A 17,760-nucleotide genomic window follows, 5' to 3' on the forward strand; every position below is an offset into this window, starting at 1 on the left:
CCCTTTATATTTTCCCCTCAGCTCACCCTTAAAAAAAAAAAAAGATATTCCCATTAGTTAGAATCTGAAGAAACCAGACGTATTCCAAGGGCGCTCTGAAGACTGTGCCTCAAACAAAAGCTTTGTATAACTGCCCTTGTGTTCAAGGTAATATTTTTCCTCTTTTCAAAGAGGCTGGAAAGTGGTGAAGGGCATTTTCAGCAGGCTCTCCGCCTGTCAGATCTTTTTTCCTGCTACCTACCTCCTCTCCCTTTATTGTCCCGCCTACATCCATCTCTTTCTCCAGTTTCCACTTCCAATCTGGTGGCAGCTACAATCTGGATTTTATTTAAGGGATTTTTTTTTTTTTCCTTTAAGAGCGGGTAGGAAGGGTAAAGGGGGGGAGGGGAGCAGAAGGAGTAAGACCGAAGGCAATCTCCCACCTCCCCAAGTCCATTTTTTTTTCTTACCTCCTCTGACCTCTCTAGCTTGGAAGAGGAAAGTCATTGCGAGGGTTGTTACGGTGAAATCCCAGAGCCACCGTTTCGTTTTCCACCTAGAGGACCACGGCTCCATTTCTGAGCCCCGCACTCACAATTCTGAACTCAACCCACGAAATCGCGATTGCAGACCAACTTCGTCCTTTCCAAGGTATCGCCGGGGATGTTTGCTACACAGCCATTGGGGAGGGAGAGTGGGGGAAAGTCAAAGGGCTTTTTCTTGTAAATTTGATGGTTTGCTTTCTTCGTATCTCTAGCCCCTTCCTCTCTTTCTGAGTTGGCCCCGCCGGCCGGGACCCTCGGATCCTTCCTCTGCCGGGCCCTGCCTTCAGGATGAAGGCAGATGAGGGGCTTCCACCAACAAGCTGAGAGTACTGTGTGCCCCTAAAGGCTTCATGCCGTCAGTGGGCTGGACGAGCGGCTCCGGGCAGCCCCCTCCTCCGCCCACTCCCCTCCCTGCTCCGGGTTCCCCCACCCAGGGCGAAACTGACAAGCAGGCTGAGGGTCAGACCCAATCACACGCCTCTGGGGCGGCCCCGAGCCCGCCCCCGTCTCCCTCAGCCCAAGAATGAGAACTCCCGGCAGGCCCAGCCCACCAGCCCACCCCCCATCTCCCCACTCCTCTCCTCCCTCCTCGCCTACCCAAATCCCCGAGAAGGAATGGGAGGGAGTTACGCGGGACGCGTGCTTGGCTCCAGCACTTTGGGAATGAAAGGAATTGCAGGAGAGCCCCGGAGCACACGGAGTTTTCAAGGCGCTTCTGTATTCAATAAAAACAGCTACTTGTCTACTTGCACCCGTCTGTTAGCCTCTCGTTGGTCGGCGGGAGAGGGGAGGAGTCCAGCGCCCGATCAGCCACACCGCTGGAGTCCTGGGCTGGCAGCGGTAACCTTATCCTTGTGAAAAAATCTGCTTCGTATGGCAGACGTGGAACCAGTGGACTCATTGCGTTGCTGACTCCGAAAAGTGTTTTCTTTCTTTATTTCTTTCTTTCTTTTTTTTTAACCCGATAATTAGAAGAAAAGAATGAAGGTGGCATGGAGGGACCCTAGAGGTCAAAACCTAGAGCTTGTAGGAAAGTCCTCTTTGGAGATCTGAAACGGACATATTTCTCTCTTAAATGTTTAAATTCAGCACTAGGTTCATTCAGGGGCTTACCTCTTAAAAGAGTTGAACTGTACTCTGAGGGAGGAGGAGGAAGAAATTTATGGGAGCTGACATTAAGAGGGTGAGTAATTTAATTTTCCAGCTGATTCTGTTCTGATCCTGGATGAGGGGGTACTGAGGAGGGAGTAGAAAAGGCGAGGAAAGCAACTAGCAGAAATCTCCAAGAGGCTGGCCCACAGCTCCTCATTAAGGGCCTGGCCCTGCCTCTCAGCCTCAGGAGTTGAAAACATGGTCACTCCACAGTGAAAGTAATGTAGAGGGCAGGTTTCTAAATTCCCTCTCTACTTAACTCATCCTCAAAGTAACCCTCTTACACCTGGAATATAGATTCCCAAGTCACTTTTTCAACGTTAAATTCATTCCATCCTATTGACTCCTTTTTGTTCCCTAATAATTCCTAAGATGTTTCTCTCAAAGATTTTCTGGAACAGTGCCCATCAGGGTGCCAGCATACATTAGCCACTCAATAGAGATGCGTTGGATGAATGAACACATTTTTCTGTTGACAAAGACTAGAAGCACTGGCAAGGGCCTACTTTGAGTATTTAAGTCATTTAAATGCTTAAAGGCCCTCAAATAAGTTTACTAGGTAGTATGTTCAATTCTATAGCTACCAGGAATCTTTAGGAACTCAGTTTTCTATTAGTCATCAAAATATGCCTCATGATCCATCAGATTATATTAAATCTCTTCATGCCGTTTAAAATTGGAAGAAAGGTGATCAAAGAGCAGATTGAGCCCTCATATGGGTTTAACAACATGAATAGAGACATATAAAATGAATAAGGAAACCAGCAAATACCTTCAATATAAATATTACTCTCTGAAACAAAGAACTACTCCCTTATCAAGAAGTTGTCTCTTAAGATCACAGGTAAAAAAATACTTTATATTTGTAATGCTGTTGGCAGAATCTTTGGGATGTCTCATATCAGCTGCAGAGAAATATCATCAACTAGTTCTTCAGATTACAACCCCAAGCTGTTTGTTAATAAAATAATATATTGTATTTGAACCTACAAATTAAGATGCTTATGGTAGAAATATGTGTATTCGCCATCTTCATTATCCTTCATCATCACACAAATGGAGAATTTGTATATATTTGCTGTTTCCAAACTTCTGTACCAACTGATTTTTCTGTCCAAACTTTGGATATTTTAAAAATTATTTTTTAAGTCTTCTCTCAAATGTAAAATAGTGAAATGAATGCAAGTTTAGAAATACATATTTGTGAAGCTGCCAGAATTCTTAATCAATTCAATAGCCAGAGAGTTACTGTGCTTGTAGCAACACGTACAAATGGTGTTCCAAATTGTCTCTTAATGGCTCTCAAATTTATTGAGAATTCTGTGGCCTGATACTGTTCTAGAAGGTGAGAAATGATGCAGTCAATCTAGCAGTCCCTACTTTCTGGTCACATCTCAGACCTACTCACTGCTGTGAAAGGGTCCTTTCAGTCAAAGCATCTTGGGTGAATAGAGTTATTACTACCTTACGCTGTATGTGCTTTGTGGTCTGAATTCCTCTGGCCACTGCTCAGCTAGGCATAACCTGGATCTGAATGAATGCCTCTAGAAGGAAACATACCAAATTCATGGTGAGGAATAATTATATCTAAGCCCTCTAGCCTTTAGCTAGATGCCAGATCTACAGCCTCCCCAGGAACCAGCCCATGAATTTACGGGAGATTAACTCAACGAAAGAAAGGATAATACTAAGCAGCAATGGGAGCAGAGGAAAGCCAGAAGAGATGCACCTTAGCTACTTCACACTGGAGAACTTCCAATGCCATCATTTCCCAGGCCAGCTTTCAACCAGTCCCTGCTAATTGTTTGTACATAGATTCAAAGTATAATAAAACATGGCAGTTTTCCTGAGGTAAGTCTTTAGTTTGAAGCACAGTTAGTGGTATTTTCTTATTTTGTTACATTTAAAAATAACGACGTTTAAAGTTATTTCTTCAGCTTTGTAGAATTGTGATTGGCAAGCTTTTCAAAAACAGGATTTTTAAAGTAGAAAAAAAAATAGTCGCTTTTTATGTAGCAGCATTTTAAATTAACGATTCATCCATATTGGCTTGTCAGAGAAACCGAGGTGAATAATTTGAAAATGGATTGGGAGGTCAAATTAGGGAAAGTTCTAAACAATCTTCAGAGTCCATGGAGCTTTATGAAACATTGTAAAAAGCTCATAAACCACCTTTAACATCTTCACAAATCTCTAGGAATCAGTGGACCTGGACTCAGAGCCAAGGTTTGAAATATTGAGGCCTCTACAACCAAAGAGAGACTGAAGACACCTTGACAATAGCTGGATGCCCCTAATACAAATAGTATTAGAATATTGACAGAACTCTATAATAATCCTCAACTTACTACAGCTGGAATTAGGGGAAAGAAGACGTATATTAGGTAACATGATTTTATAAACAATGCATCATCTTTTAAGCCACTTGGCATATATCCCCCTTTTCTCATACTGATGTTTCATCCCCCTGTTTTTGAGATAGAGAGACAGACAGATGGATAGATAGATAGATGGATAGATAGATGAGATAGATACATACATAGATAGATAAATATAAATTAGATATTTTCTCCAAACATTTTACTATAATTAAAATTACATCATCAAATGTGATTTCTTGAATGAGAAATTATGGGGTGGGGGCTCTTGCACACACCAGATATACTTAAAATGTTTGAAACAAAATTGCTTTTGAAAGTAATCCTCTCTTGCTGTGCCTAAAGGTTTGCCTTTCTTGCCCTTTTCTGAACTTTAGGTCAATTATTTTGAGAAGGAAATGACTGAGCAGTTTGACATTCATTTTATCGTTTTTTTTTAATACGTGAGTGGCTAGAAATTACTCTCTGTTTAAAAGTAGAGCTAGTCCCTCTGACCTCACAGATGGGCCATTGTACTGTAGAGTGGTAGGGGAAGAGGGTCAGAGAAATTTATTTCCATAGTCTAGTCTAGCTCACAAAAACCTTACAGTGATGGTTGGGTAATTTTTGGCAACTTTACTCTGAAATAACTTACAGAACATTAGAGAAATCCAAATTTAGGCCAATTTGCATTATGCAACAAAATCTTCGGATGAAGAAGATTTTTTACCTTGTTCTGTTGGAGTGTTGAAAGAGCCAACTCAGAGATAACAGATGCACCCTGTTTAAAAGGACCCACAATAAAATTGAATCTAAATGAACACAAAACAAAGAATATGGCCTTGTATGTTCATGTTATTTCTGTTAAAAATACCTTTTAGTTAGCTATATTCACAGGAAGCTATCAGCGTTCCTTTTCGTAATTGTCCAATCAAAGATAGAAGGGAGAAAGAGGGAATGGAATAATTCAAGGTAAAAACTTACATATATTTTGGACTTTTGTCAATATACTTTTACTCTCTGCATGTCTTTTATTCTCAGTTGAGTGGGTTTGGCATTTACTAAGCTCTTGGGGCATCCTGAGAACATGTGTCAGCAAAAATGTAACATGACTTTTTACCGAACTGTATAGGACAGCAGGAACACCTCTATTAGTAGAGGTTGAGAAATGAATTTTACACTTTTCAGTAAACTATTTGCCATAACTAAAGGAAGTACCACACCACTACTAATCTATAACTAAGGTATTTTACTTTCTATAGTGTCCCAACTATCACTTGAGAACCATGGACTTGATTCACATTGGTTACTCCTAACAAAATAAGTTTGCTCTCAAGCCTGTAATCCCAGCACTTTGGGAGGCCGAGGCGGGTGGATCACGAGGTCAAGAGATGGAGACCATCCTGGTCAACATGGTGAAACCCCGTCTCTACTAAAAATACAAAAAATTAACTGGGCATGGTGGCGCATGCCTGTAATCCCAGCTACTGAGGAGGCTGAGGCAGGAGAATTGCCTGAACCCAGGAGGCGGAGGTTTCGGTGAGCTGAGATCGCGCCATTGCACTCCAGCCTGGGTAACAAGAGCGAAACTCCGTCTTAAAAAAAAAAAAAAGTTTGCTGAAGGTAGAAGATTTAGCATCTTTAAAGGGATAATTTAAAAATTTGTTCATAACAATTTCACACTTTTTTTAATTTTTCATAGTTAAATGAGAATGTACAACTGATTTTCCTTTGACATTATTTTATAAATAACAAAAGGCAACACGATAACAAATACATCACTACACTTTCTAAAATAAGTAGGATCCTTCTTCTCACCTCTATGGTTTCTTCACAGATTGACCCACCCTGATAGCATTTGACAGTATTCTTGACTTAAAACGAGTATTATTTCCAGACAATCAGATGTAATTGTTTTATGCCTTCACCATTTGTACCAAATCATTTAAGTCTGAAACCAAATATGCGTGTGTTAAAAATCTGAAGACCCACACCAGATAGTTTTCTGAATCATATGCAATATTTCTGTTATTTTTATATGACAACCTTATACATTCCACAACAAATGCCAAATACAAGATTTAAGGCTGGTGAATATGGTTAAATATTGAAATAGATCTGATTTTTAAAACATCTGTATTAAATAACTTCAACTTAATTTGTTTTGCAGATTTTCAGTGTTTAATAACCCTCCCAATATTCTACTTTCTGCCAGTAGCGGTATGGTGAAATTATTGCACAATCAAATGCTGGATAAGCAATAGATATTATTTCAAAAGTTTTTACAGTCTAATTTGCCAAGACTGTAAAATTACATATGGATATAAATTGTTGGGTTGCAAAACAAACATTTAGTATAAGAGTATTTTGTTAAAAACAATATGCATTTGTCAGTATAGGAAAATTATTTTTATTTAAAATACTTAATGGTTTTTTGTTCTTCGTAACATCTTCATGAGGTTGGAATGTAGGAAATTGAATAGTTTCATATTAAGGTTGAGGTCTGGGACACTTAAAGTTCAAACTAGGAATACAGAAACAGATGGTACATGTGAAAAATATTTATATTTTTACACATCTGCTCTCATTATTAATTATGTTCTTATAAATAATGCATTTTTGAATTTAATTTATATTTTTATAGGTTAACTATTAAAATGAATGAAATCTCTTTAAAAATCTCTTAAATAAGTCTTAAAATAAAAAAGATAATGCCATTGACTGTTCTTAAAGCCTTAAAAATGTCTATGAATATAATTAAAGAGTTATATTTGTGGATGCATTTTTATGAAAAAAATAAATAATAATGAGCAATTTTTATCCTCAGGTTTCTCTCTCTCCTGGGATTTTAAGATCATTTTATAACTTTATATGCTTCTACATAGAGAAAATACTGCTGAAATTAACCCAAAGTTATGTTTCATTTTCCAAGAAGAAAAAGAAAAAAAGTAATTTAATGTGTTAAAGAGATGAAATAAAATCGTAATTATATTAATATTTTGTAAATACATGAACATCTAAAAAGCTGTAGGTACTATGCAAGGACTTCTATGCAAAGCATAAAATCTCTGAAGTTGAAGACATATCAAGTATTACATAACTGTTTTTGTACACCATAAATTCTTTGAGAGCAGAAATCCTCATTTGATATTATATTTTCAATGTCTTGATTTCTCCTTCTTATTGTGCTCCGTATTAATTTGGCAACATTTATCTTAGTTGCATACTTTAATTTTGATTTAGATTTAAAATACAAAGGATCAAATTTAAATGATTTTGTCAATCATTTTAAAGCATTAGATCTTCAGATATGAATTACTATGTACCTAAGACCCAAGCTGAGATTGAAACTCCAGGATGTTACTGGTCATACAACAGGGCTTCTACCAATTTAGAAGCAAAACTAAACATCTACACCACCTGTGAAACTATCAAGACAAAGTTTAACATATTTCATATGGTGGAGTTCATTGCAGTATTGACTAAGTCACAGTTGAAAACTTCAGGATCAATTCTGTTGATAGAACCTATTAAATTTATATCTCCTCATTATAGATCTTCTCCTCATTTCCACCATCTCATGACAATAAGGATCTTGCAAAGTTTGTGTAATTGCACATGAGCTCTGATACTGACAACCAAAAATCATTGCTTCCTGTGTTCTCCTTTGTCTCCTCTTGTTATTTCTATACAGTAATTGTGCAATAGGACATTTGGATAAATTTTGATAAGTAGGTAAGAATAGAAAGAAAAAATATCAAGAAATTCATATTAAAATTTCAAATTTTGGAGTTACAAATAATAACTCAAAGGTGTACCATATTTATTTACTTATTTGTTTATTTATTTTTTGAGATGGGAGTCTTGTTCTTGTTGCCCAAGCTGGATTGCAATGGCAAGATCTTGGCTCACTGCAACCTCCCCCTCTCAGGTTCAAGCAACTCTCCTGTCTCAGCCTCCTGAGTAGCTAGGATTACAGGCATGTGCCACGTTATCTGGCTAGTTTTGTATTTTTAGTAGAGACAGGGTTTCTCCATGTTGGTCAAGCTGGTCTCAAACTCCTGCCTGGCTCAGTCTCCAAAGAGCTGGGATTACAGGAGTGAGCCACTGTGCCTGGGCAGTTGTACCATATTTATATTGTAGTAACAGTAAGAATAAATGAGTTAACCTAAAAAGTCATATATATGCATGGATAGTGATTTCATAAACATTTGAATAGGACATTGTCCCAAATTCTAGAACCTTACTTATATTCTAGTACAGGAGAAAATACATTAATAAATCAATTACCTGTGAAATGTATTAGTAAGTGAATTAATTACATAGGAAAAATCACTTTCTGAAGAAATCATTGCAAGTTGTGATTTCCTATGGAAGACGAATTTTTAAATAAAATCACTTTCTTTAGTACTGTCTTCAATAGATCTTTGAGATTATAACTTAAATAAAATTTAATCATGTGCTGATTGGAACTATTTTAAACAGGCACACAGAAACTAGATAACATAAATAACTAGATAGCATAACTAAATACCTTACTGAAATGTAAACATTATCCAACAATTTGATGATGTATATTATAGTGTTTGGAACCAATGTATAGTGATTTTTTATTGTTTTTAAATAATGTTTTATTTAGTCTCTAACCACAAGTCAGAAATGATACTTGTTATTTTTAAAAACCTGGTTCAGTCTTTACTGCAACCTAGTTTTTGGCAATATCTCTGAGGAATATTCACAATGAATGCCTTTGCAACTTTCTTTTTCCCTTTTTTTTTTTTTTTTTTTGAGACGTAGTCTTGCTCTGTAGCCCAGGCTGGAGTGCAATGGTGTGGTCTACAACCTCTGTCTCCTGGGCTCAAGGGATTCTCCTGCCTCAGCTTCTCGAGTACCTGGAATTGCAGTTACCCATCACCACACCCAGCTAATTTTTTTGTATTTTTAGTAGAGATGGGGTTTCACCACGTTGGCCAGGCTTGTCTTGAACTCCTGACCTTGTGATCCGCCCACCTCGGCCTTCCAAAGTGCTGGGATTACAAGCGTGAGCCACCACGTGAGCCACCACACCCAGCCTGCCTTTGCAATTTTCTATTCTCATAGTTTATGAATATTTTTTATTCTAATTTATCTCAGATCTATTACCAATACATATTTTGGAATCTTGTTGCCAGACAACATTATTTTTCAAAATCTTAGAGGTTAAAACAGGGATAAAAACATGAATGTTTTTTTCAAGGAAAGTAATCAACATGGGAGAAAATTGCACCTCTCAAGGGAAAATGCTAGGACATTGGTAGAAGAAAGAGATGAGCAGAGGGTACATGGAAACAGGAAAGAAAACACTCTTCATCTTTATAAGTGACAAATATTGAAGGAAGGAAGAGCTGCTCTATGATTCATTTTCTTAAGTATATCTATTTTCTTGCTTCAAGGAGAGCCATTTAGTTGCTGAGTAGTTTGGCCACCACAGCACTTAGGGTCTTCCTGCTGGAAGGAGGTAACCTTGACTAAAAGTATCTGAAGATGTACCATAAAATACAAAAGCTGAGTAGCGGGCTCCATAAACAGTCAATGAATTACTATATCACCCATCATAAAGGAATTACAGGTGAGAAATTCCCAGCATTTGTGTGTGTGTGTGTGTGTGTGTGTCCATGTGTGTGTGTGTGTCTGTGTATGTGTGTGTGTGTAATCAATAAAATTCGGTGTCATTTATCTAAGAAGCATGACAACTCAGCACATATGTTCTGAGTTTATAACATTTAAAAAATTTTCTCATAATTCTGTGGATTTGTTAGGCTCAGCTAAGTTTTCCTGCTGTTCACCGTGATGTTAGCCAGGATCACTCAAGCACTCGAGGAATTGCAGTGAACTGGGAGAAGATTGGCTAGCGCTGAAACATAAAAGACAGGTACATTCACATGTCTAATGCCTCAGCCGAGGTGGTTGGAAATGCTAAACTCTAATTGGACCCATTTCTCTAGTAGGCTAGTAAGGCTTGCTGAATATCAGTTTGGGGCTGCAAGAGAGTATAATCAGAAGCAGGAGACCTCTTAAATGCTATTCTCAAAAACAGCATAATCTCACTTCTGCAGCATTTCATAGGTCAAAACCAACAAGAATGCAAACCCAGATTTAGTAGAAGGAAAAGATTAATATACAATTATAGGCATGGTAAGAATTTTATAGCAGTCTTTTTTGGATATAATTTAGTACAGTCTGTGCAAAGTATACTCATCTCTCCATAATTCTCCCAAACCTCATTCAATTATGCCATCAGTCTCAAAGTACAGTGTCTCATGATTTAATAAGATCCAGATGTAGAAGAGATGTGGAGGCACATTTACTCTTAATTTGGAAATCTGTAAACTAAAATGGCATTATCTGTCATCCACAGTCGACAATCTCATTCAAAAAGGGAGGAAATGTAAGGTACAGAAATCACAGTCCATATGAGTTATGAAATTCAGCCAGGTACTTTTTGCCAGTTCTCTGTGGAAGCTGGAGATATTTTTTTGTTACAAACAAATTATGCTGTCTTAGGGTTATTTGATAATTTGTTGTTCTTTACAGTTCTTAGTTCAAACTTCCAAGTTCTGTTTATGCCCTGTGAGACATATTTCTTCTTCCATAAGAAAAGTTCTGTGTTTACAGCTCAGTAGCTTTCAGACCTTGCCTCCTATTCATAAAAAGGCCTTGGCTTTTAATCAACTGATGGCACATTTGTTAATAAAATGTTCTTAAAACCTTTGTGGATTTCCTATGAATCTTATTGGAGTTCATTTGATTCACTCAAAGCCATATCTATAATTATTTAAGACAAACTTTTATCTAATTTTGTCAATTCTACTTCCTGAAACAATGCCCTTAGGAAACTTTTTGTTTAACTGAGGGGTTATATAAAATATATCCCAAATGTTTATGAGATTTTCAGAAAGGTTTTTCAGGTATAGCCTTGATTTTTTCTTGACTCACTCTGAGGGCCATGCAATTGGCTGAATTATTGACTTGATATTTTCCTTGAGGTCCTCTCGTACCTTGAAAATCTTTTTGCTGAAGCTATCTGTTTCCTGGGCCATCTATATTTCCTCTGAAATCTGTTTGAAATAAAATAGTGTTTTAGTTAGTTTATGTCTCTCTTAAAATGCATTATTAAACAGAAAACAATAGAATCAAATGCCAGTATCAACATTCTGATGAAAATATCATCAAGCAATTTTGACATTGCAAAATGCATATTTGTTCTTTATCTCTATTTCTTGGCACTCACCTTCTAAAACCCTTGAAATCTCTTAAGTGATAAGTTCCTTTTTATATTCTAATGAGATAACTGGTTGTGGGGACTAGGGTTCTTGATAGCTTCAGGATGGGGGCTAGTCAGCCAGGGAAACCAACCATGTAATTAGAGGGTTGGAACTTTTGCTCCCATTCCACAACTTCTGGAGAGGAAAGAAGGGTTGAAGGTTGAGTTGACTGCCAGTGGACAATGAAATAGTCAATTATGCCTTTTCATTAGGCCTCTTTAATTTAGCCTCCATAAAAATTCAAAAGGGCTGCGTTTGGGGAGCAGTGGAGTTTTCAGATAACTTCAGTTAACTGGGGTGCCTGGAGAGTGGCACCCCAGATGGGAAATGGAAGCTCCATGCCTCTTGATGCATACCTTGCTTTGGGCATTTCTTTCATCTGGCTGTTTATCTGTATGCTTTGTAATATCCTTTATAATAAGTGGTTAAATTAACGTGTTTTCCTGAGTTCTGTTGAGCTACTCTAGCAAATTAATCAAAACTGAGGAAGGGGCCATGGGAACCCCAATTTTAGCCATTTAATCAGAAGCACAGGTCACAATTTTAAGCTTGTAATCAGCATCCGCAGGTGAGGGGTAGTCTTGTGGGACTCAGCCCTCAAGACTGGCCTCTGGTTCATAGTTCGATAATAATAATAACAGTATTTGCATCTTATCATGTCTACCTCATTCAAGAGGGTTAAACTCATCACTGACAGTGTCCAATAATAGCCAAATATAAGACTAAAAATCAACTAAAACTTAAATTTGTTTTGCTTTCCTATTAATTTTCAATTTCATTTCTCTCAACATCATGACAGTCTTCCACTTGAAGCAAAAGCAATTTTAATAATTCTGGTTACATTTTAAACTTTCAATCTACTCAACTGCTCTGGAAGCTCTTTCAAACCAATTTACTATTCTCTTTCTCAATACTACCCAAGATATTTGTTTAAAAAAAAAAGACTGAAGTATAACCAATATTTGTGAAATGATGCAAAAAATAATTAAAGAGCCCATGTAGAGAAATAAATATTTATATAAGAAATATTAGAATTATGAGTCAAGCACAGTGGCTGGTGTCTGTAAAGCCAGCACTATTGAAGGCTGAGGTAGGGGGATCACTTGAGGCCAGGAGTTTGAGACCAGCCTGGCCAACATGGTGGAACCCAGGAAGCAGAGGCTGCAGTGAGTTGAGATTGCACCACTGCACTCCAGCCTGGACAACAGAGCAAAAATCAGTCTCAAAAAAAAAAAAAAAAAAAAAAAAAGTCATGAAATTATTAATTGTCCACATATAATTAAACTCTGATAACAATAAAACATAAAGAACATTTGACAACATTGGCAAATTCAGCACAAACAGATATTGTACTTTCTAACATGATTTTTGTTTTATTTTGTTTTTGAGACAAATTTTCCCTCTTGTTGCCCAGGATGGAGTTCTCTCGGCTCACTGTAATCTCTGCCTCCCAGGTTCAAGTGAATCTTGTGCCTCAGCCCCCCAAGAAGCTGGTATTACAGCCATGCACTAAGACGTGAGGCTAATTTTTGTATTTTTAGTTTAGACAGGGTTCTGCCATGTTTGCTGGTTCCTTAAATAGTTAAATACAGAATTCACATAGGAGCCAGTAATTTCACCCTCAAGGATATACACAAAATAATTGAAGAGATACTAAAAAAATACATGTATACATATGTTCATAGCAGCAACATTCACAATAGCCAAAAGGTGAAAATAATCCAAACGTCTATCAGCAGAGGAATGGATAAACAAATTATGATACATACATAAAACAGAACATTACTCAAGCATAAAATGGAATGAAATCCCAATATATTACAGGATGAATGAAACTTGACTATATTATGCTAAGTTGAAAGAAGCCAGACACAAAAGGTTGCATGTTATATGATTCATTTACATGAAATCTCTAGAATAGTTAGGTCCATGGAGACAAAAAGCAAATGTTTTGCCAAGGGCTGGAGAGAGAGAGGAATAAGAAGTAACTGATTAATGAGTATGGGATGTTCTTTTAGGGCAAGGAAAATATTTTGGAGCTAGATAGATGTGGTGGTTTCACAACGTTGTGATTGTACTAAATGCCACTGAATTGTTCACTTTAAAATAATTGATTTCATGTTATATGAATCTTACTTCAATTTAAAAAAAGCCTCTTACTATTGTGTACACATCTTTTTCTCACCTTGTAAAAATGGCTCCAATTTTTCTAGGAACACAACATGGCACAAAGACTAACATACTTATTTAACAGAAAGTACTTAAAAAAAACAGAAAATATTGCCAGAGATTTGGAGAAAAAAGAAATTAAGACAAATTGCATTGTACCAGAGATTGTCTGTGGAAAGAAAGAACAAATGTTTCTAACATGTCTCAGGTTATGATTTTGGTAGATGAACTGCCTCAACAATAAAACAGCAAAGATGAACTTTGTTGGTGTGCTCAATAAAAGCAAGATGTACTGGAAACAATTTAAAAGAATGTTTAATAAAAATAATGATTATTGGCAAAACAGTTAAACTGTTTTAGTGTGCCTGTTATGAAGTCATTAAAGAAAAGGATTCTGAAGTTACATTCAGAAATATCATATGAAATACTCATTCACCAAATTATTCACTAAGAAGCCATTGCAGTTAAGTAGTAGTAGGTAAAAGGCACAAGGATGTCATTAATGAGAATAATGTTACTTTTAAAATGTATTTAAATATAGTAAACTATAATATACCATCTCTTTCTCTCGTTTGCTTGCAATGTATGCAAAACAATCATTTTCAGTCTTCCAAATATGGAGGGATAATAAAACAATAGGCCACCTGTTTTTATAAAGTTTTATTTGAACATACAGAAAATACACTTGATATGATCTTTCATAAAATAGGAAGCGGCAAAGTATTTAAGAGAGTGATGAGCGCAATGAAAATTGTACTTTTCTGTTATCACTCACCAATCATCTCAAATTTACTGAACTTTTTTGATGATAAGTAGCTGTCAGTACTCTTTAACCTAATATATTTTAATCAATTTTTACATATTGAAATATCCCTTCAAGGTTAAAAGGACATTTTAAAATAACTAAGAAAGCAGTAGCTTTTTAATAGCCAGTTATACTATGGGGAGAGCATTTTGAAAACAGACTTTTGAAAATATTTCTGCTATTATGAAATGTTAATGGCCCAAACTACATGTTACTTACAGAATTCTCATATTGGCTTTTCCCAAAAAATGGAAAGTGATTTTTTACCTGTCTAAATCTTTCAAAAAAATATTTTTATTGGATTGGAAGTCATTTTTTTAAAAAATATAGACTCAAAACTTTCTAAAATTTGTAAGATTATTTCCACTTTTAAGCAAAATGATTAGGTAATGAAAGACTGAGAAGTGACAATCATGATTGATTATGTAGAGTAGACCTTGTCCACTTACAACCATTGAAATCAAGGTAAATTAAATGTGGAACTGTATCTTTGATGTTTTATGTATCAACATGTAAAGTCAAGATTTTCAAAAATAATAAACCAATTTCTATCACATATTTCTCACTGACAATATTGTCCATTCTTTTTATATTTTAGAGACCAAATGTCAATATAATAGGAAAGAAATTTACCATTAAGAAACAATAATAAGATTTAGTTTTGTTGTTTAGTCTATGTTTATCTATTTTCTCAGATTTATTTTTGTATATATTTTAATATATTTAATATAGGATACATGAATATATAGCATTAAGATTTATGTATTTATATTTATATGTATGTGTATACATACACACATTACTAGATTTTTGGGGGGTTTTTTGCTACTATGACTCAGTAAATGTCAATTCCAAGTTGGTATCTTAGTTTAAAAGGGTATTCCATCACTCTCTTAGGCCAGCAACTTTTAGTGATGCAATATGTGGTGTAACTGGTAGATTCCACTGCCATGTGTTTGTTGCTAAACCCCCTTTTTTGCTCTAGAGTGGATTTCTGTGTCTGATGTAATGTTATGCATACTGTGTTGGTAAATAGAATACTCTGTAATCTAACTGAGTTCATGCAGGCAGGAAAGAAGAACTTATACCTATGGATGTGACTTTATACAGTCAAGATGAATTGCTGCCACTCTGAGTGGAAGGGACGTGATGTTATCAACTTACCGCCAAGTGGCTGGTTGATTTCCTTGAAAGATAATTTTATACTAGAGACTCAGTGTTGGTCATGCTTTTGATTGAATACCATCAGTGGAAGTAATTTATCTGCTTTTTTAGTAGGAGCCCACTGTTGGGCCCATGCATAGCCTCAGTTTCTGTCATCGTGGTACTTCTATTATTATGCTCATTGTGCCAGCATTGGGGTAGCCAATTATAGATGCTGGCTTTTGTCAACAGGCCAAGTCATTTTGTCTAATTAAGTTAGTATCTCTCTCATTGTGAATGCTCTCTTGAACATATTAACATGCAGCACGTACTGTGTTCCTACACAAATGGCTCCAGATTCTTCAATTAGAGCTTTCTATGTAATTCACACATTTTTTTGCCACTACTGATATTCTAATACCATAAGGGCTGCTGTTACCATAACTCAAATATCAGAGCAGCTTACTCCACAGCCTAGATGTACTGAAAAGGCCTATCCTTCTCTGAGCCCTACCAAAAGCTAGCAGCCTTTTGTATCACCCAGTGAATAGACCAGGTCAGCATTCATAAGTGTGGGATATACTACCTTTGAAATTTGAAGAGGCCTACCAAGTGTTATCTTTTCTTCTTAGTAGTGGAAGTTGTGAGATGCAATGGTTTTTCTTTTACTTTGGAGGAAATGTCCAGGCATGAAACAGGGAACTGGACCCCTAAAATATTTACTGATATGGCCAGACCTGAATCTTTGCATTTTTATCCCCGACCCTCTGTAGCACATATGACTTGTCAAGATCTCCAACATAGTTAACACTATGGTTATTCAGTTTAATATGGTGTTATCAATATAGGGGACAAGTGCAATATTCTGTAGAATGCTCAAATTTTACAGGATCATCTGCTTGTCCATATTATGACAGAAGACAGGAGAGTTCGTAAAGTCCTAAGGCTAGACTGTAAATATATATTGTTTTCTGTCCCAAATGAATTTGAAATGTTCCTGATCCTCTTGTTGATAGGGATGGACAAAAATGAATTCACAAGATTAATTACCGCATACCATGTATCTGAGGTTCATGCTAATCTACTGTAACAAAAACGCCTATCTGAAGCAGCAGTTGCACTCTGTGTTTGTATCCGTCTCCAAGATCTAACTGCATGCTTTGTCACCTCTACAACTACCTCATCCCCACCACCAAGATGCAATATTGCTTTTGTTTTATAATCTTGACTGTGATGGTGTTAGTTTCCTAGTCTTGTGCTTGGCTTTTCCTACTTTAATAGCTCTTGTACTGCAGAATAAGGAACCTATATGGAGGTTTTGCCAAGGATCAAGTATATCCATTGCAATTACATGTTGAAGTATGGAGTAACTGGCTACTAGAGTGTTTTTAGGGGAATTCAGACCTGGGCCATGTATTCATATATCATCTAGCTCCCATATACTCCCACGCTTAAAGGAGGACAGGAGGAATCTGTGATTTCGGTTTCCAAGGTATAAATATTTTAAATATTTTTGATATTTTATTTTTCTCTATATGATGTTGCATGGTTCTCCTCCCAGGGACCTGGTGTATTCTTCAATTAATGATATTTTAAGTCTGTGTATTGGTTTTATTATGTAAACCAGCCAAGGAATTACTGAGAGCGTTGTTGTTAGTCTCTAGGTCATCATTCATCCATTCTTGATTTTTGTTGTTGTTATAGATTAGGTAATAAACTTGTTGGATACTCTTTTGTCTTGATTCTAGGGAAGCTATATTTTGTTAATTATATTTCTAACTTTTTACAGGCCAGAACTTTACCTGTAACCAGAAGCTCCGACTATGCCACTTGTCACAAAATTGTGCTCACCTTGCTTTTCATAGTTAGGTACAACTACCTCCCCTCTATCATCTTGACATCTTACCACCCTGACTGGTATGAAAGAGCTCATCTCAAAAGCTATCTGTAATAGCATCTTTTACTATTAGTACTGGCCTATAGAAGACTGCCATCATTCAATATCATTCAGGACATAGGCATGGGCAAATATTTCATGATGAAGACACCAAAAGCAATTGCCACAAAAGCAAAAATTGGCAAATGGGATCTAATTAAACTAAAGAGCTTCTGCACAGTAAAATAAGCTATTAACAGAGTAAACAGAAAACCTACAGAATAGAAGAAAGTTTTTGCAAACTATGCATCTGACAGAGGCCTAATATATAACATTTATAAAACACTTAAGACAAATTTGCAGTGGAAATCCCAAACAACCCCATTTAAAAGGGGGCAAAGGACATGAACAGACACTCTCAAAAGAAGAC

The 17,760-nt window shown here is 36.5% G+C and overlaps 1 protein-coding gene across 5 annotated transcripts in view; it reads right to left on the reverse strand.

The window, feature by feature from the left end:
* The window catches only part of COL11A1 (collagen type XI alpha 1 chain), a 213,134-nt gene extending 212,201 nt beyond the window's left edge, over positions 1-933 (reverse strand). For 2 of the 5 annotated variants that reach the window (XM_064371076.1, XM_012438753.3), the window contains exon 1: positions 450-932. In XM_064371076.1, coding sequence (XP_064227146.1) covers positions 450-555 — 106 coding nt within the window. In that variant the 5' untranslated portion in view covers positions 556-932. Of the gene's footprint in view, positions 1-241; positions 286-449 lie in introns of those variants that run through there. The other 3 variants (XM_064371085.1, XM_064371082.1, XM_064371083.1) reach the window with 3 other exon arrangements.
* Between the last annotated feature and the right edge of the window lie 16,827 nt (positions 934-17,760).

The sequence above is a fragment of the Aotus nancymaae genome, unplaced genomic scaffold (genome assembly GCF_030222135.1).
Source record: "Aotus nancymaae isolate 86718 unplaced genomic scaffold, 86718_ANA_hifiasm-v0.15.2.pri h1tg000117l, whole genome shotgun sequence".
NCBI classification, from domain to species: Eukaryota; Metazoa; Chordata; class Mammalia; order Primates; family Aotidae; genus Aotus; species Aotus nancymaae.